Source organism: Coregonus clupeaformis, chromosome 11, assembly GCF_020615455.1.
Source record: "Coregonus clupeaformis isolate EN_2021a chromosome 11, ASM2061545v1, whole genome shotgun sequence".
NCBI lineage: Eukaryota > Metazoa > Chordata > Actinopteri > Salmoniformes > Salmonidae > Coregonus > Coregonus clupeaformis.
In genome coordinates this window covers 43,681,405-43,701,778 of record NC_059202.1, presented here as the reverse complement: position 1 = coordinate 43,701,778, position 20,374 = coordinate 43,681,405, and the positions used below count along the sequence as shown (strand labels likewise).

General features: G+C 45.6%; 1 protein-coding gene across 5 annotated transcripts in view; it reads left to right on the top strand.

Moving 5' to 3' along the window:
• LOC121576925 (transcriptional enhancer factor TEF-1) overlaps window positions 1-20,032 on the top strand; it is a 40,017-nt gene extending 19,985 nt beyond the window's left edge. Inside the window, exons 4-14 of one of the 5 annotated variants that reach the window (XM_041890522.2) lie at window positions 5,756-5,820; window positions 6,197-6,259; window positions 7,065-7,076; window positions 8,937-9,071; window positions 9,172-9,218; window positions 9,386-9,447; window positions 9,706-9,830; window positions 15,304-15,477; window positions 16,743-16,883; window positions 18,446-18,598; window positions 18,751-20,032. In XM_041890522.2, coding sequence (XP_041746456.1) covers window positions 5,756-5,820; window positions 6,197-6,259; window positions 7,065-7,076; window positions 8,937-9,071; window positions 9,172-9,218; window positions 9,386-9,447; window positions 9,706-9,830; window positions 15,304-15,477; window positions 16,743-16,883; window positions 18,446-18,598; window positions 18,751-18,864 — 1,091 coding nt within the window. In that variant the 3' untranslated portion in view covers window positions 18,865-20,032. Of the gene's footprint in view, window positions 1-5,755; window positions 5,821-6,196; window positions 6,260-7,064; window positions 7,077-8,936; window positions 9,072-9,171; window positions 9,219-9,385; window positions 9,448-9,705; window positions 9,831-15,303; window positions 15,478-16,742; window positions 16,884-16,928; window positions 17,295-18,445; window positions 18,599-18,750 lie in introns of those variants that run through there. The other 4 variants (XM_041890523.2, XM_045223566.1, XM_041890520.2 and 1 more) reach the window with 4 other exon arrangements.
• Window positions 20,033-20,374: the final 342 nt, after the last annotated feature.

The following is a 20,374-nucleotide window of genomic DNA, read 5'->3' as shown; positions in this document are numbered from 1 at the left end:
TGTATATATACACACACACACTTAAACACACACACACAGTGCCTTTTTAATTTCGAAATTGCGATGAATGAATACAGTGGTCCTTTGCCAAACCAAGACGTGGTCGTTGTGGTCTGTGGACTCCTCGGTATATTTCAAGCTCATCAGAGACTGGGCTCAAGCTGAAGTTTGGAGTCATTCTAAAACAACTGAAGTGCTTAATTGTGAGTGGAGGCTATCGGCATCAGGTATACAGCAGCCTTCCATCCTTAACGTCATGCATTAAGAAAATGTTTTACTGACTTTGAAACCGTGTGTTCTGGAAGTACCACTGAAATGGAAATGGTTCTATAAACAAAGTCAAAATCACTGCTGCATACAATGGGGTGCCTTAATCAAAAGGTTGGATGTTTCTGCCTTTCATTTAACACGTGTGCGTTACTGTGCAAAGGTTTCCCCAAATTAGCAATTAGAGCAGCAAGTGATGTTTGATATTCCCTGATTGCTGTGTTTGGCTTTACCAGTGGCTCCTTTTGTATGATGAAGTGTGTTGTGATTGGTGGAGAGTTGGATACATCCATAGGGGAGGGCTGGAGGGGTATGTTGATAATGAGAAAAGCCATCGTCACGGCCTCAGACCATCTGACTTTGGCCTTGAAGTCTTTCTCTCTGGCCCATTCTCTAAATGGGAGTGGGGTGGGGTGCTGGGGGATCATAATGTACCGTGTTAAGCCATCTAGAATAGGCAGCTGGTCGGGATGGAGTCAGATGTCAGCCTGCCAGGAGTGTGTACGTGTGAGTGTGTGAGGATTTATTTGTCAGGGTGGGTGATGGCCGCACCCATTGACTGCTCTGAGAGAAACACCTGCATTGGAGCTGTAGATCGTATCAGACTAAGCTCCCTATCTCCAAGCTAAGGGATTGGTCAGAGCAGCACCATCTGGTTTAGGGACACAGGGCCAGGGCTAGATCTATTTCCATTCAGGGTTAAAAGGTCCAGAAGTAATACAGTATTTTTGTTTGTTTCTGTCTGTTTGTTTTGATCTTACAGTTTGTATGCCTGTGACATTGCAGCCTCTTTAGATACATTAAAGGTGCTACAGATAAGATTTTATGAATTTTTGCATTGTCATTTCAGAAAATGTCCATAATATGCAGTATCTGCAGTAATAGTGGAATGATAATGTTTCGTAGTATTACTTACCCACCAGTGTTGTGATTGGCTGTGATATTCACCTATTGATTTCTCCCGCCGGAGTGGCATCTGTTGTCAAAATGGGAAAACTGTTTTGACTTTGGCTGTGTTATCTAGTGGAAATCGGCCAGTGTAGAAATCACTCTGTCATTTCCTGGTTGCTAAAATTCTACATTGTTCGCTCAATTTCAGTTTATGTGAGAAAACAAGCACTGAATAGCGTAGGGAATCATTTTACCACCAAAATCTCTGTGAAATATATTTTCAATAACAAAAATATCGTTTTTACAGCTGTTTGCAGCTACTGGACCAAAACCGAAAGTAAAAGGCTCAAGCATGAGTCTCCACCATGTTACAGGGAAATGGGATGCAGGGGAGGGGGAGATTTGTTTTGAATGCAGCCTAGGGCTGTTGCAATTCACCTAGCTTCCACATAGGGGCGGAATTCTAGGTGTAGCGCCTTTAAATTATTAAGTCTTAACAAAGTTAAGTTGCCATTGGCCAGTCACCTGTTCTGTTTCTAACCATAGGAACTACGTAGTTGGTTTCTGGAGCTTTAAAGTTGGAATCCGTAGCAGTAAAACTGCCGCGTCTGTTTGCGATATTCCAAAAACAAAGACATTACTTGAAACAACGAATATCGTTTTTTCCCGTCTGACATCATTGTAAATCATTGCACGCATGATAGAACAGCAGTATGTACTATGATCATTTTTTACCACTGAGCAGAATGATCCTCTTCCCCGTTTCAAAAACAATAACAAATGCGCCTGTGGCGCTGTTTCACCAAATGCGGATCTCAGCTTTAAGGTCTAATCACTTGGATGGGGCTATTACTCCCATAACATACCCCAAGGTAGCCCTCTGTGTTTGTGTGTGACAACATGGAGGCTAGACCAGACAGAGCCCAGGGGATGGAGCTGGAGTAAAGATACAGCAGCTTTAGCCATGGTACTGTTCCAGTGTGTAGTAGTTATAGGGCCTCTCCCGTCTCCCCAGCCAGCCAGGGACCTCCCACTGAAAGGCTCCATATTGTTGGCTTAGGCCTTTGTGATGCTAATGTAGGCCTGAGACCCTTGAGTCATCCATCATGGCCGGCGGGACAGCCAGGCTATTGTCCAGAGGATTTGGGTCTCTCCTGCACTCACTCCGCTCCGCCGAGAGACAGGGGCCTGCCTGGAGCCCAGTGCATTCTGGGAAGGGGGAGTAAAGAGCGGAAAGGATTAGGGCGCCCGTCGCTGTGTAAATATGGGCTAATCAGAGAGCTATGAAAGGAGGGTGCCTGCGACAAGTTTGAGCACTGGACCAAGAGACAAGGCATTTTGTTGTACATGGGCATATTTGTGTGATTTGTAATGTTGGGAGTTTATAATTTTGATACGTTTAAAGTTGCTAGCCTCACTACCTTGACTGCAACATGCAGGAAAAGGATGGAACTGTACAATACGGAGGGCAGCTTCTTTAACTGGTTCAAGATCATTTCATTGGCTATACAATGTTTGGTTTTTATTCCATTTCAGTGTTTCACAACTTTGGTTAATGTCAAGAACAGGCCAAGTCACAGTTGTCTTTCCTTATGGCTGTGATTCACGATGACACTTGGAAACATCTCTGAGAAAAGCCTTTAAATCCCTTGTTATGATGTTGGAAACAGCTCATATTGCCTGGCAATAGACATTTATGGAAGAACGTTTAATGGCAAAGCCACATGAAGAGTGCAGTGAGTGAGTGTATGAGGGATCCTCAGGTTGTCAGAATGCCAGAGTGTTCTCTAGGGTCCTCTGACATCACCCTGTATGCTGCAGTACAGAGCCTTGTGGGAGTATGGTCAGTCCATCCTTAAACGAGGGCGGGGAAAGGAAATGAGAGCTTTAAAAAGATCTCAGCTAAGAGACGGGCTGTTACACACACACACACAAAAAAACATTTTAAAGCTGTTGTTACCAATACAAATAATTTTGACGTGTAACATGAAGACACTAACCTGCGTTATCCTGGAATTTGAGTGTCAGTTGTCCGTTGGTGTCAGTGGAGGGTGATAAAGTACCTCTCTCTCTGGTTATGTTGTGTGTACTGTTGTGGTGTTGTGTCTCTGCCCTTTGTCTCTGACCCCTGCCCTCTAACCCCTGCCCTGGATCAGTAGGGCTGAGGCCGGGTCACAGTGGGTCAGTGTGGGTCAGTATCCTGCTCCATCCATCAGCCTGGTAACTGGGAGCTGAAACGGGAACACAGAACTGCCCACACACACTATCAGCTGTCAAGTGGCACTGTCGAAGTCTGCTGATCAGGCAAACCATAGCAATGAGAGCTCTAAGCTCCAACCGTACATAGTCAGACATCTCCAACCCACACACAAAAACCCTATCTTGTCGACCCACTGAACTCTCAACTCAAATCTGTTAACCTTAACTCCAACCCATATACTAAAGCCTAGTACCTGTTAACCTCTGCTGTAGGCTGCATTATGTTCTCCATCATTTTAATTACTTAAGGGATAGCCTATGAAAGGAGATATTGTCCAGTTACCTTGAAGGATTTGCAAGGCAGTTGAATAAGATGTTATTTCTATTTCTAAGTGTTTTCAGAGAAAACTCATTTGAATGTGTGTTTCTTGGCACATGCAATAATGACACTAAAGAGTGACTGCCCCTAAAAAGCAACTTCTCATTTTGAAAACGGCCAATGTGGCATCGATATGAGTCAGAAACTTTTATTCTAGTGTCAAAATGTACTACAAAGTGTAAATAGGATAATTCCGGTCATACAGTCAGCCTCGTCCAAATGGAGATTTGCGAGATGATAGGAAAAATGTATATGTCATGGAATGAAGGGTACCATTACTACCGTAACAGTTTTCCTTGGGTTGGGTTTATTTAAATCCTGCCCACAGCTGGCAGCACCCAAGTAATCATCAATTCGGAGCGCAGCTGCAAGCGACCCGATCGTAATGCCCATGGTCAATTTGGTTTGACATTCCATACCCCTATGGGGTTAGTTAGGGACCATCAGTAAATTACACAATGTACATGGGACAATATTTTTTAAATGTCAATAGCTCCAAATGTAAAGGACTTAAAATCCTCAAACCAACTATAAATTATAGAAATGTATTTACAAATATTGAAAGCATTTAATGAGCCAACTAAAATATGTGCAACATGAAAATATTGTGCCATTTACATTGTATAATTTATTGATGGTCCCTAACTAGCCCCAGAGATAGGCTATCCAATGTCAAACCAACTTTGCCACAGTTGCACACCAGCTGGCTGAAACTAATTGGCTAAATAAGTTGGCTAGCACTAGCTAGCCTCTGCGATTTCTAGACACAAGACCTGGTTAGACTGTTTCAGGTCATCTAGAAGGGTGAGCGACTGTAACTGTACTGTTTTGGCAGAGTGAATGTACAAACACTTGCCACGTGCTAACGCACACACAACAGACTCTCGTTTGGCTTCAGTCATGGCCGCTGCATTTATTAAAGACCAAGCTGAAAATGAGGCCAAATCAGGAAGTTCAGCCCCCATTAAATGGCTGGTTTTACAGAGAAAACAAACACAGCAGGAATCTGTGATGGAGCTGGTTTTGAATAAGAGTTCAGAAGAAAGCTGAGGGAAATGGAGCAGTGTTACCTCTTTGAAACGTAATGAGACATTTTACTATAATAATGTCCATCAGTGCAGAAACTTCTCTCTCTTGTCTCTCTTCTGGCAGTGCAATCTTTTTGTCTAGCTCTAAAAATAGAGATTAGCTTACTGAACTCATAGTGGGCTATCTTATGAGTATCATGGGGGGGGGGGATTTCTTGGTTTGGTCTGTTAGGTTGAGGGTCTTTAAACCTCTCTCTCCTTCCCTCCCTCTTTCTGTCTCTCCCCCTTTCTTTCTTTCTTTCTCTCTCTCTCGCCATCCCTCTGTCTGTCTCTCCCTTTCTCTCTCTACCTCACCCGCTCTCGCTCCCTCTCTCTCTCTCTATCCATCCCTCCCTCGCTCTCTCTCTCTCTCTCTCTCTCTCTCTCTTCCTCTCTCTCTCTCTCTCTCTCTCTCTCTCTCTCTTCCTCCCTCCCTCACCCTCTCTCTCTCTCCCTGTCACTCTCCCTCTCGCTTGTTTAGTGCTATTGCCAAGTCCTGCTGAGTGTGTTTGCAAGCTGGTGAAAATAATGAATTATTCAGCAGTAAGCATGCTTACAGCTGGCCGTTTGGGGGCCTTTGATCTGGGAATTGGGTGTCTGCATGAATGCCCGTATTGTCATGTTATGTGTACACAGTGTGTGAGTGATTGAGAGTAGGGAGGCCCCAGCATGGGCGGCGGGAGATTACAGTGCGGGCATGCTGGGTGCAGGGTCACACCACTAAATCCCCCAGATGCTGTTTTTTCGGCCGAGGTCACATGTTATACGCCAGTCCGTGTTGCCTTAACAAAATGGTCCCCTCCAAGTGAACGAGGGTTAGGGTTAGTATCACCCACCAGGCCCCCTCCACACACACACCTGTCTGGAGTAGACACATAAGCCAGGAGGCCACTACCTACACACACAGAGTCCTCTGACCTTTCTAACCTAAGTGCTTTGTTTCTTCCCTCAGGTCGCAATGAATTGATAGCGAGATACATCAAACTGAGAACGGGAAAGACAAGGACAAGAAAGCAGGTATGAGGACTCATCAGATATGCTGTGCACTTCTAAACCACTCACGGTCCAATCCCTCATATACACATATTGCCATTTTCTGGAACCCTTAGAGGTTGCTGGAGGGCAGGTCATCTGACACTACTGGCCAGGCGAAGACACTTTGACCTGTGTGGCCATGCATAGGAGAATCAAACAGGTCTCCTATTGAAGGATGTTTTTGCATGATGCATAGCACGTTTCACTGTCAAGCCTTAGCCAGAGAGAAAGGTGGAAGGATACAGAGCGCTGGATGCAGTTGTCAAGGGAGGAGTGTGTGCCCGCAGTGGCGGGGTTTAGGCCCTATTTCTTTTCATCTCCATGGTAACCATCTGTTCCCTTGTCTCCCTCCCAACAGGTCTCCAGTCACATTCAGGTTCTTGCCAGACGGAAATCTCGGGAGTTTCACACCAAGCTAAAGGTAAGAGCTACTGCCTTTGGACCTCCAAGCACTGTTTGTCTAGCTTCCTGTTTCTGTTGCCGTGGTAATGGGTGGGATGCCTGATGCTGTGACTCCAGTATCCTAGATTCCTCACATCCAATATTCCTGTTTAGCATTCGATGGGCTAGTCCCATGCTTCCCCCAGTTTGTTGCTCTGTTTCTTATTGCTTCCTGTAACTTACAAAAGTGTACACTTGCTCAGCGGAACTAGAATGGCTTTGCAAGGTGATAGTTCTACACTCTCTTTCACTGATCAAGGATTGAATTGTATGTTCAGTTTCATAATATTTCATATAGCATATAATCTTTTATTCAAGAAAAATATCTTACATCAATTGCAAGAAAATATTGTAACATTTAAATGATAATATACTTTTTTTCAAATATAAATATTGATCCTGAAAATAAATTGCACCTACAATATCTCCCTGCATGATGTTTGGACAGCAAGCCAATGAGGGCAGCATGCTGGCAAGATGTGTCCGCTGTTGATTGTATATGAGCAGCTTAGTGTTGGAGATAGCAGTCAGCCAGAAGCTATGACCTTATCATCATTTAACACTGAAGCTGTTCTTTGTGTATGTGTGTGTGTGCTCAACTTGCGGGTTGGCTTGCATACAAAGTCATGTTTTACATACCACTGTCTATACCTCCCATGTCATCTCTAACAATCGGAACATGATCATTCTGTGTTGTAATACGGACAGTAGTTAGTTTTGTCCAGATAGCAAAGTGTGACGAGTGGGCTGTAAGAGTAAAACCACTCTCATCTCTTTGCATTCAGGTCACATGTATGGTAAGTACCACCCTCAAAATACTGTACTGTTGGCTGTGCTTCAGGCCCATCTGTAAAGCTAGTTGTCCCTGCTCTTAGATCCATAGTGTTGTGTCCTGCTGCTAAAGGCCCATGTACTGTGTAATGTATGTCCTGTGTGTGTATCTATCACCAGCAGCTACTGTGTATCCACTCCATCTCAGTGTATCCACTCCATCTCAGTGTATCCACTCCATCTCAGTGTATCCACTCCATCACAGTGTATCCACTCCATCTCAGTGTATCCACTCCATCACAGTGTATCCACTCCATCTCAGTGTATCCACTCCATCTCAGTGTATCCACTCCATCTCAGTGTATCCACTCCATCTCAGTAAATCCACTCCATCTCAGTGTATCCACACCATCTGTGTATTCACTCCATCTCAGTGTATCCACACCATCTCAGTGTATCCACTCCATCTCAGTGTATCCACTCCATCTGTGTATTCACTCCATCTCAGTGTATCCACTCCATCTCAGTGTATCCACTCCATCTCAGTAAATCCACTCCATCTCAGTGTATCCACACCATCTGTGTATTCACTCCATCTCAGTGTATCCACACCATCTCAGTGTATCCACACCATCTCAGTGTATCCACTCCATCTGTGTATTCACACCATCTCAGTGTATCCACTCCATCTCAGTGTATCCACTCCATCTCAGTGTATCCACTCCATCTCAGGGTATCCACTCCATCTCAGTGTATTCACTCCATCTCAGTGTCTTCACTCCATCTCAGTGTATCCACTCCATCTCAGTGTATCCACTCCATCTCGGTGTATCCACTCCATCTGTGTATTCACTCCATCTCAGTGTATTCACTCCATCACAGTGTATCCACTCCATCTCAGTGTATCCACTCCATCTCAGTGTATCCACTCCATCTCAGTGTATCCACTCCATCTCGGTGTATCCACTCCATCTCAGTGTATTCACTCCATCTCAGTGTATTCACTCCATCACAGTGTATTCACTCCATCACAGTGTATCCACTCCATCTCAGTGTATCCACTCCATCTCAGTGTATCCACTCCATCTCAGTGTATCCACTCCATCTCAGTGTATTCACACCATCTCAGTGTATTCACTCCATCTCAGTGTATCTACTCCATCTCAGTGTTTTGTCTTTGCCAGCATGCTCGTCCTCTCCCAAGGCTTCTTTCACTCAAATGGCAGTGAGGCATTCCATTAACCAATGCTTGCATGAATTCATATGTTGTCCTGTGTGTCTCAGTCGGTAGAATGTAGTGCTTGCAACGCCAAAGGTTGTGGGTTCAATTCCCGCAGGGGCCAGCCATATGTAAAATGTATCATGATTGTAAGTGAACAGAAATGAACAGAAATGCTACTAAAATGGCAGCATACCAGAGGATGACACTTAACAGAGAACTCAAGCACCAGAGTGCCTTTTTTCCCCAATGTTCAGCATACACTAGAATCTTGCCCAGATGTCGTTGTTTGTGGGATTCTTTCACTTAGTTGTGCCACTAATGTACTGTTTTCATACAAGACAAACTCTGCCTTTAGAAGATAAATACATGAAATGGTCTGGTATTCAATTCTAGACTCAATAACACCACAACGTGTATTCTGTGCTTTTATTCACCAGTCTGAGAGAGATGTATGAAGAGCAATAGAAATCTGTACTCTTAATAGCACATTCTGTTCAGGTGTATAGGCGGTCTTGGTGTTCCTGTGGTCTTCTCAAATAATCCATGTCTTCACCTGCTGGCATTGTAAAGAGTTCTGTTGGGTGTGTGTATGTGTTTGGCTGCTGTTGCTTGTTTTTTGGCCCACCACTCTCTGGCTGAGTCATTGTGTTGTTTTCTGCTGAAGGACCAGAGTGTGAAGGACAAGGCACTGCAGAGTATGGCCTCCATGTCCTCGGCTCAGATCGTCTCTGCCACCGCCATCCACACCAAGCTGGGCCTCCCAGGCTTCCCAAGACCCACCTTCCCTGGGGCAGCAGGGGTAAGACACCCCTCACTAAACACACATCTCTCGTAACAATTACTTTAAGTGCATTGTTCCATCCTGATTGTCCATTCATTCATTTACTCATTTTCCCTAGTTTTGGCAGGGTATGATGTCCACTGGCCAGCCTGGATCCTCACAAGAGTAAGAAGTCCTAATGCTTGTCTTGTTATTGGTAATATAAGATGATGAAGTAATAACTTCACAAACTTCACAAAGCTTGATGGTATAACTGGTATGTAGCCAGTTCATTCTTTGTATTATTGCATTAACCAGGTCAACCTCCTGATTCTGTGTCTTTTTCTCTTCAGTGTTAAGCCATTTGCCCAGCAGGCCTACCCCATCCAGACAGCTGTAACGACCACCATCTCAGGTGAGGGTACCCTTTTACCCTATTCACCCTATTTCTATCAGCTCATTTCAATTCCTCTTAGGCCAACGCTCAAAAGAAACTCCAATGGCACCTATTACCAGTACATGAATACTGTTACATGGCTAATGCTACTATTGATATAGCTAATGGCCATAATGTAAGTGAGTGTTGGATAGTAAGGGGTGGGATGGTAAAGTGTCAGTAAACGGTGGATAGTAAATTGGCAGTGTTATATGTTACCCCCCCTGCCCCGCCCAGCGTACGAGCCTCCCACAGCCCCCATGCCTACAGCCCCAGCCTGGCAGGGCCGCTCCATCGGGACCACCAAACTCAGACTGGTGGAGTTCTCTGCCTTCCTGGAGCAGCAGAGAGACCCTGACTCTGTGAGTACCTGCCCTACTGTCTTCCTTTCCACACACAGTAAAACACACCTGGGTAAACCAGTAGTTGTTTCTCAGACAGCGTCCCAAACCAGACCAAAGCAGGCCAAACTAGTGCCAATTCCTGAGGTCAACCGTACCGCCTCAAACTGGGGCATCTCTTCACACACACTCACAGACAGAGAAGGTAAAACAATGACAATAATACCACAAGCAAAGCAGAATCCCTCCAAATACCAAAGTGACTCTGGAAAATCGATGTTTGCCATGGCACAAGCGATTTGTCATTTTGTCACTATTTCTTAGCTATTGCTTTTTTGCTTGTGTTCTATGACAGCGGACATTTATCTTGGGGTAGTGAGATATCTGAGACCAGTATTTATACTGCTATGCCTGTGCACATCTGTGACTTTAAAACAACCCTGAAAAGAAAACATTCTCTTCTGAAAAGGTTGTCAGATCATACATGACGTGATAAAGTCATTTTGAAATATTCATAAACTCAGCAAAAAAAGAAACGTCCTCTCACTGTCAACTGCGTTTATTTTCAGCAAACTTAACATGTGTAAATATTTGTATGGACTGTGATGTCACGAGAGGCTGTGTCCTGGAGGGACGTTACATCCCCCTGAGGTGGCTGCAAACCCAGACAGCTATGGCTCCATCTGCTGGTATGGTCGGGAACTCCACCCCTCTATGGCCAATCTTCCCACGCAGCTGAAACAAATGAGGAGCTGATGAGCTGAAGGTTGGGGAAGTGAAGAGACACAGTCTCCAACCTGGGCTCTCTGGAGGACAAGAGTGCTGCACGTCCACTTCCATGAGGAATATAAGGATTTGGAGATACTTACCTTTGGGAAATACTCACCTTTGGATATATGCACCTGTGGAAATACGTGAGAGACATTTGGAAGGACTTTTTGCTGGGTTGGCCACTAGCTGCAACGTGGACTACAGTAAGGCTGGGGAAAAGTTATCTGAGCGAGTGAGAATTATGATTTTGGATGTGGAAGAGACATCCCTGAACTGTTAACCCTTAAAGAGCCACAAGAGAACAGAATTTTGTTATATTTTCGTTAATTTCCCAAGACCTATAATAAAATCCTTGTTTTGTTTGAACCTTGTCTCCTTGCACTACTTGAGCAATCCCGCTGAAAGCTGTGTAGCCTCTCGTGACGTCACAGATGGTGGAGAATACGGGCACGCTCAAGCGTTAATAGTGCATGTCAGAGGAGGATACCGAAGGTTTGATCACCCAGTTTTCCAAGTTGGCCGTAGGCTCCCCGCCGACGGAAATGGAGGACATATTGAAAGCCCTTGTTGCTGGCCAGCAAGCCCAGATGCAAGCAAACGTGGCTCTCTTGGAGGAGCAAAAGAAAGCCAACCTTCTGAAGGCAGAGGAATTGCAGTTGCAGAGACAGAGGGTGGTCCAAAATACCCGCCCAATAAAGGCAAGTGACTTTATATCTAAGATGGGAGCTACCGATGACATTGAGGCATACCTGCATGCATTTGAGGCCACGGCCACTAGGGAAGCCTGGCCCAAGCAACAGTGGGTTGGTCTGTTAGCCCCCTTTCTAACCGGGGAATCGCTGAATGCTGTCCGGGACCTGGGCCCTGACCAGGTTACTGACTATGATGCCCTGAAGTCTGAGATCCTCAGCAGATATGGACTCACAAAGTTTGGTATGGCCCAGCGCTTTCACAGCTGGACCTTCCAACCAGACCAACCTCCTCGGGCGCAGATGCATGAACTTGTCCGAATCGCAAGGAAATGGCTGGATCCGCAGAGGAATACAGCAGCGGCGGTGGTGGAGGCCGTTGTGGTGGATCGTTACCTACGCGCCCTGCCTTATGAGGCAAAACGGTTCATCAGTCAACAGGCCTTGACCACGGCTGATCTGACCGTGGAAGCTGTGGAAAAGTACCAGGCCACAGCGGAGATGCTGAATGCTTCCCGAAAAGACCCCAGGAGTGCGGCCCCACCACAAATGGGAAGAACCCGTCCAAAGGACCCCAAGGTCTCGAACCCAGCCACGTCAGGACTTATCCCGGCTCCAGGGGGAGCCAGAAACCAGACGGGTCCAAGAAGAGTACACCAGGAGGGGGAAACTCGACAGTGTTACCGGTGTGGGGAGATGGGACATATCTCCTGGCAGTGTGGGAAACCAGCCGATGAACCTATGCCCACTGCGGAGTCCTCCAGCTCAGCACCCACACACCGTTTTGCCTCGCTCTTGGGAGTCGTAGATGGCGGCCCAGATCGACCCCCACCTGCCCGGTAACTGTGAATCACCATGATGTGGAGGCCTTACTGGATTCTGGTAGCCGGGCCACCCTGGTGCGTAAGGATTTGGTGGGCCCAACGTGTCTGACCCCGGGGAAAGTCCTCCCAGTTTCCTGTGTCCATGGGGACACCAGAGAATACCCCATTACTGAACTTACAATGACCAGCACACGGGGAACCATACACACGACGGCGGGGGGTGGTTGATTCCCTCCCCGTCCCTGTCCTAATTGGACGAGACTGCCCAGCCTTTTACCCACTCTGGAGAGAGTCTCAGGAGAGGATAACCCGAGTACCTCGGAAACGGAGAGGCAAGACTCATCCTGGGAAGGCTCCGGTGCAATCCTCCGAGTTACTCACTCCCGCCCGGGCTCTGATAGAGATGGCAGGTGCCCAGACCGACACAGAGACGGAGCTACAGAATCTGGACAAAGAACTGTCTGGTCTGAAGGGGACCGCTGAGAGGTATCGTTTGTTAAAGCAACAGTTAGACATGAAGACAGAAGAGTTAGATATCCTCCATGCTAAACTCCAACAGAGCTCCTTCCCTAAGCAACAGGAGGAGCTGGAGAGGCTGCGCAGGACCATCGAGGAGTGTGAGGAGACCCTGCGCAGTAGTAAGGAGGTCCAGAAGAAGGCAGAGGAGAAGTACAAGGTGTTGGAGAACAAGATGAAGAATGCGGAGGCAAAGAGAGAGAAGGAACTGAAAGCTGCTCAACAGAAGCTAAACTCTGCTAAAACCAAGGCTGATGCGTTCAGTAAGAAACTCAAGGAGAGACAACAGGAGGCTGAGTCCCTGGTCCTAGAGGTGGAGGAGTTGAAGAGAGAGCAGGCTGGCAAGCACCACGGCAATGCGGACGCCCTCTCCCGGCGTGATGCCTTCTTCGCTGCCTTTACCCCGACGAGGACGTCGGTCCCGAGGAGGGGGATGTGTGATGTCACGAGAGGCTGTGTCCTGGAGGGACGTTACATCCCCCTGAGGTGGCTGCAAACCCAGACAGCTATGGCTCCATCTGCTGGTATGGTCGGGAACTCCACCCCTCTATGGCCAATCTTCCCACGCAGCTGAAACAAATGAGGAGCTGATGAGCTGAAGGTTGGGGAAGTGAAGAGACACAGTCTCCAACCTGGGCTCTCTGGAGGACAAGAGTGCTGCACGTCCACTTCCATGAGGAATATAAGGATTTGGAGATACTTACCTTTGGGAAATACTCACCTTTGGATATATGCACCTGTGGAAATACGTGAGAGACATTTGGAAGGACTTTTTGCTGGGTTGGCCACTAGCTGCAACGTGGACTACAGTAAGGCTGGGGAAAAGTTATCTGAGCGAGTGAGAATTATGATTTTGGATGTGGAAGAGACATCCCTGAACTGTTAACCCTTAAAGAGCCACAAGAGAACAGAATTTTGTTATATTTTCGTTAATTTCCCAAGACCTATAATAAAATCCTTGTTTTGTTTGAACCTTGTCTCCTTGCACTACTTGAGCAATCCCGCTGAAAGCTGTGTAGCCTCTCGTGACGTCACAGGACATAACAAGATTCAACAACTGAGACATAAACTGAACAAGTTCCACAAACATGTGACTAACAGAAATTGAAGAATCTGTCCCTGAACAAAGGGGGGGTCAAAATCAAAAGTAATAGTCAGTATCTGGTGTGGCCACCAGCTGCATTAAGTACTGCAGTGCATCTCCTCCTCATGGACTGCACCAGATTTGCCAGTTCTTGCTGTGAGATGTTACCCCACTCTTCCACCAAGGCACCTGCAAGTTCCCAGACATTTCTGGGGGGAATGGCCCTAGCCCTCACCCTCCGATCCAACAGGTCCCAGACATGCTCAATGGGATTGAGATCCGGGCTCTTCGCTGGCCATGGCAGAACACTGACATTCCTGTCTTGCAGGAAATCACGCACAGAACGAGCAGTATGGCTGGTGGCATTGTCATGCTGGAGGGTCATGTCAGGATGAGCCTACAGGAAGGGTACCACATGAGGGAGGAGGATGTCTTCCCTGTAACGCACAGCGTTGAGATTGCCTGCAATGACAACAAGCTCAGTCCGATGATGCTGTGACACACTGCCCCAGACCATGACAGACCCTCCACCTCCAAATCGATTCCGCTCCAGAGTACAGGCCTCGGTGTAACGCTCATTCCTTCGACGATAAACGCGAATCCGACCATCACCCCTGGTGAGACAAAATCGCGACTCGTCAGTGAAGAGCACTTTTTGCCAGTCCTGTCTGGGCCAGCGACGGTGGGTTTGTGCCCATAGGCGACGTTGTTGTCGGTGATGTCTGGTGAGGACCTGCCTTACAACAGGCCTACAAGCCCTCAGTCCAGCCTCTCTCAGCCTATTGCGGACAGTCTGAGCACTGATGGAGGGATTGTGCGTTCCTGGTGTAACTCGGGCAGTTGTTGTTGCCATCCTGTACCTGTCCCGCAGGTGTGATGTTCGGATGTACCGATCCTGTGCAAGTCTTGTTACATGTGGTCTGCCACTGCGAGGACGATCAGCTGTCCGTCCTGTCTCCCTGTAGCGCTGTCTTAGGCGTCTCACAGTACGGACATTGCAATTTATTGCCCTGGCCACATCTGCAGTCCTCATGCCTCCTTGCAGCATGCCTAAGGCACGTTCACGCAGATGAGCAGGGACCCTGGGCATCTTTCTTTTGGTGTTTTTCAGAGTCAGTAGAAAGGCCTCTTTAGTGTCCTAAGTTTTCATAACTGTGACCTTAATTGCCTACCGTCTGTAAGCTGTTAGTGTCTTAACGACCGTTCCACAGGTGCATGTTCATTAATTGTTTATGGTTCATTGAACAATCATGGGAAACAGTGTTTAAACCCTTTACAGTGAAGATCTGTGAAGTTATTTGGATTTTTACGAATTATCTTTGACGACAGGGTCCTGAAAAAGGGAAGTTTCTTTTTTTGCTGAGTTTATAATTTTGATAAGACAACCTTGCCAAGAGAGATTGAGAACTTTTAGAGCCGGTTTCCCAGACATAGATTAATTCTAATCCTGGACTAAAACGCATTCTCTATTAACCATTGAAAACTTTTTTTTGTCCAGGACCAGTCTTAATCTGTGTCTGGGAAACCGGCCCTTAAGGTAATGGAGAAGTCATAAAATAATGCCAATAGAAGTGATCTATTTAAACCTGTTGTTTTCTCTCTCTCATCAGTACAACAAGCACCTGTTTGCGCACATCGGACAGACTAACTACTCGTACAGCGATGCCCTACTGGAGGCTGTCGACATCTGTCAGATCTACGACAAGTTCCCAGAGAAGAAGGGAGGACTGAAGGAGCTCTTTGGAAAGGGTCCTCACAACTCCTTTTTCCTGGTCAAGTTCTGGGTGAGTTTAATTGCACATGCACACAATGATGCTTTTTAAAAGGCGCATTTTCGGCTGTCCACTGCGTTGCTCTATAACGTGTCTTGAATTGAATCCCAGTCTTTATTGTCCACACAATTTGGCATCACTATAACATGATTTACATCTAAACAAACAACTTTAATGATACATACATTCAAGTATATGCATCATGAGTGAAGCCAAGGATATGGTTTTGTGTTTGAATGTGTGTGCGTGTGTATGTGTTTCCCCTAGGGTCTGATGTAGTTGCATTGAGGCTTTGTTTGAACACCTGCCTATCTCCTGACAGGTGTGAGAGATTGGGGCAAACTAAGGAGATTGCAGCAGCTCCCTACCAATGGAGTCTCTCTCTCTCTAAGCGCAAATATTTACTGGTACCATTCTCCACGGCTTTACTTACTATTACATCCTATATAGTCTATTGGCAAAAAAAGGCTTTATTTGATTTTCCTTCTCTTTGTTACATGCATGCTGGTTCTCTATTAGCTTTGAGATACTCAGTAAAATCCCTTTCTTTTGTTCAACACAAAAATATTTTCATAATCTACAGCTAATAGGTTTTAAAATTTGACCATATTAATTCACGTCAACATGATTTAAATTCAAAATTCAAATGGGAAACACAAACAAGACGGTGTGTCTCTCTTTAGACATTAGTGAAGAGCCACTGCATCTGAATTTCAAACATGGACACCCACCCTCTAAACAATCGCCCTCCTCTGATCATTACAGGCCTTAATAACCAGCTGACTTAATGAAGGAGCTATTTAATCCTTTGTTCACATGATGAACTCAGTGTTTTCTGAAACAGACCGTCCCCTTCAGAGGACTCTTATTAAATTGTTTATTTTTACATCCATTCATCCATTTCTAAGATACGTCTTGTGCCATTTGATATTTTTAAAGCTTCTTTCCGTCTCATTAGAGATGCAGGAACACAAGATTATTGTACAACAGTGTTTACCGGTAGATAGCCACTCAACTCATTCTCAGCATACAGACATGCCAAATAATATAATTGCAAGTATTGTCATACACCACTAGAGGGCCTCGCTGCCTTAGTAACCTTTACATCGTGTTGCTTTCCTCAAGTTAATCTTGACATTCAAAGAAAATCACTTTTCATTTAAACATTTTCAGCATGTGTTTTGTTGAAAACGTTTAACTCATTGTTTTAGCTGTTGTTAGTCAACATTTGCTTGACTATGTAGTTAAACCTCTGCTGTTATGTTATCCTGATGCAGGCTGACCTGAATTGTAACATCCAGGATGACTCTGGGGCCTTCTACGGTGTGAGCAGCCAGTATGAGAGCTCTGAGAACATGACCATCACCTGCTCCACCAAGGTGTGCTCCTTCGGCAAGCAGGTGGTCGAGAAGGTGGAGGTGAGTCCTAGTCCTACACACACCACTGTGTGCTTGGTGGAGAAGGTGGAGGTGAGTCCTAGTCCTACACACACCACTGTGTGCTTGGTGGAGAAGGTGGAGGTGAGTCCTAGTCCTACACACACCACTGTGTGCTTGGTGGAGAAGGTGAGGGTGAGTCCTAGTCCTACACACACCACTGTGTGCTTGGTGGAGAAGGTGGAGGTGAGTCCTAGTCCTACACACACCACTGTGTGCTTGGTGGAGAAGCAACTAGAAAACGACACAAATGACTCACAATTACCTACTTTTATATTTGTGTTTCTCACAATTGCTTACATGAGTGTTTTAACTCCTATTTGATCGTGGTGGACATTGTTCCCTCCACTCATTTATACAACGGGTGGGTCTAATCCTGAATGCTGATTGGTTAAAACCGCATTCCAGCCGGTGTCTATTCCACAAGTTACCACCGGCTAAATCTATGACGTTAAAATGCCTATTTACTCTGTTCCATCTGACTGCGCAATCCACTGTCTCATCAGCCCAGCCAGGCAATTTATAAACTTGATCTCCACTATAAAAAGCATTTATTTTAGACTAACATTTACTTTTCAACAGCGGAGATTTGTATAAACCTTGCTGTCTGTCTCTCTGACATTTGCAACATCGTTTCAATATTCAAATTCGATCTCCAGCTGTCCCATAGTAATGAAAGTGTCGGGAGTCGGGGTGAGACAGACAGGCAGGCAGCTTTTCTCAGCCAGTCGAAATCATGAATCAGCATCATTTTTATGGATATTTACAAAGAACTATCAATAGAAAACAGGACAAACGAAACAAAGTGCAGCTAGTTTGCAGTCTTTCCAGCTTCAGTTTGAAGTGATTGTGTTAACTGTGTTGTTGGCTAGCTCTCGAACAACAGTGTCCTGACGAGAGAGCACATTTTCTATGCCAGGTGAAATCGCGCATCATTAGCTCATTGTTATGGATGTATCCAAATAAATGTAACTAGAAAATAGCTTAAACAAATGCAACTACTTTGTTGTTATTCTGGCTGCACTGTTTGACGTGACTGTAAATTAGCCGTAGATGGCTAGCTAGCAAGCAAGGGATAAGAACGTTGGCAGCCAGTATGGCAATGGAACATTTAGAATGAACGACTGGGTCGCGTCCATAGATACAGAACAAAAAGACTGAACGACTGGGTCGCGTCTCTGGCAACCGAACCCATAGAACGAACGACCAGCCGGCTTGGGTAGCAACCCTAGATTTGTGTCGGGACTATATCTTGTGGAAGAATGAAATAGTATGAATAAATGTATCAAAATAACGTTTTTAATGAAAATATGTAAATCATTATTTGAATATGTTGGTAACCCGTTGTATAAAAGTGATAATGCCCCTTGAAGCAGGTGTTTGGAGGATATATTGGCACGGTTTGCCGTGCCAATATAGAACACTCTAAGAACACCCATGCCAATATATCCTCCAAACACCGGCTTCTCAGGCATTATCACTTAATTGTTTTCTTGTGAAGAGCTGCACTCAGTGATGTCTCTCTCGCTCTTCTTCCCCTTCAGACGGAATATGCTCGCTTCGAGAACGGACGCTTTGTCTACAGGATAAGCCGCTCCCCCATGTGTGAATACATGATCAACTTCATCCACAAACTCAAACACCTGCCTGAGAAATACATGATGAACAGTGTCCTGGAGAACTTCACCATCCTATTGGTAAGGATGTCCTACTCAGAGTCATCAATCTGTTTGTATACTTATAACAAGTGTGTGTCTGTCTGGTCTGTCTTGTCTGTCTTTCTCTCTGCATATGTGTGTTTTTCCGTGCTTGTCTGCATGTCTCACACTGCATTTCTCTTGTGTTTCAGGTGGTGACCAACAGAGAGACACAGGAGACGCTGCTTTGCATGGCGTGTGTGTTTGAGGTGTCGAACAGCGAACACGGAGCTCAACATCACATCTACCGGCTAGTCAAGGAATAAGAGACTGAGGCCTAGATTCAATCAGATCGAGCATTAACCGACATCCGCATAGCAGATGTTTTGGAGGTGTTGGAGGTGTAACTGCGGTTTGAGCTGAAATATCGGTGAGCGGCTGCTCTTGTGTGGCACCAACCACTCCCTTCTTTATTATCCCTACCGCGTTAGAAGTTCAAGACAGTGCTAGAAAGTGTAGGTTCTATCAATGTTAGAAGTAATGACTTTCAAATGTCAAACCATTGATGTTAGGCTAATGCATGTTTTCATGTTCATTTGGATGGGGGATTGATAGCCTATCAGTCTAATTCGAGTGTTTGAACTTGTAACGTGGATGCATGAACTTCTAACGCGGCTGCATGGGATTTTGTCGGATTATAGTCGGGTGTGATTTCGTTGCATCCAATGGCAGTGTCCACGATAATGTAACGCAACGAGCCGCTTGTGGATTGGACAGCTCTCTGCAGTTCCACCTCGGACACCGCCAAAACAACCCCTATGCGGATGTCAATCTGATTGAATCTAGCCCTGACACTCAGTGTAAACATACTTCATTCAGACTGGGACAAACTATCACATAGAGCTATCTACCTGAAGGACATGTAGCTTATGAAGGATGGAGGGAAGACATTGAAGGACAGACCCTGAGTATTGTCAGGGTTGTGGGAGAGACACGAGGCAACCGCCCAGTGAAACATGCCTTCAGAATGACTTACTGACAACCTTATGGAAAGTGGCTGTGCCTCTACACAAATCCCACCCACAATGTCCTTTGGTTACATTGGGGTGAAGTCTATCACGGATAATATTATCATTATATTTTTGTCTTTTTAATGTATATTTGTATGAGTGCAGCTGTCAATCTGTGGTATAGTTGTGTCATGTGCCATTTTTCCAGACTAGTTCAGGTCTGTAGTGTAGAAAGTGTACATATGAAGGGGCATTGTGTAACATAGGAAGATGTTCTGTGGATTACATTTGGAAACTACTATCAGTTTCCAGCTTTTTATACTGTAGTCATCACCAATATGAACCAATTACATAATAGCCTTTCTTAATTAGATAAATAGAAAAACTATACAAACAGTTACTATATATACAAACGTATGTGGACACCCCTTCAAATTAGTGGATTCGGCTATTTCAGCCACACCAGTTGCTGACAGGTGTATAAAATCGAGCACACAGCCATGCAATCTCCATAGACAAACATTGGCAGTAGAATGGCCTTACCGAAGAGCTCAGTGACTTTCAATGTGGCACCGTCATAGGATACCACTTTTCCAACAAGTCAGTTCATCAAATTTCTGCCCTGCTAGAGCTGCTCTGGTCAACTGCAAGTGGTGTTATTGTGAAGTGGAAAAGTCTAGGAGGACCAACTGCTCAGCCACAAGAGAAATGCAGTGTGGTAGGCCACACAAGCTCACAGAACTGGACCGCCGAATGCTGAGGCACGTAACGCGTAACAATCGTCTGTCCTCGGTTGCAACACTCACTACCGAGTTCCAAACTGCCT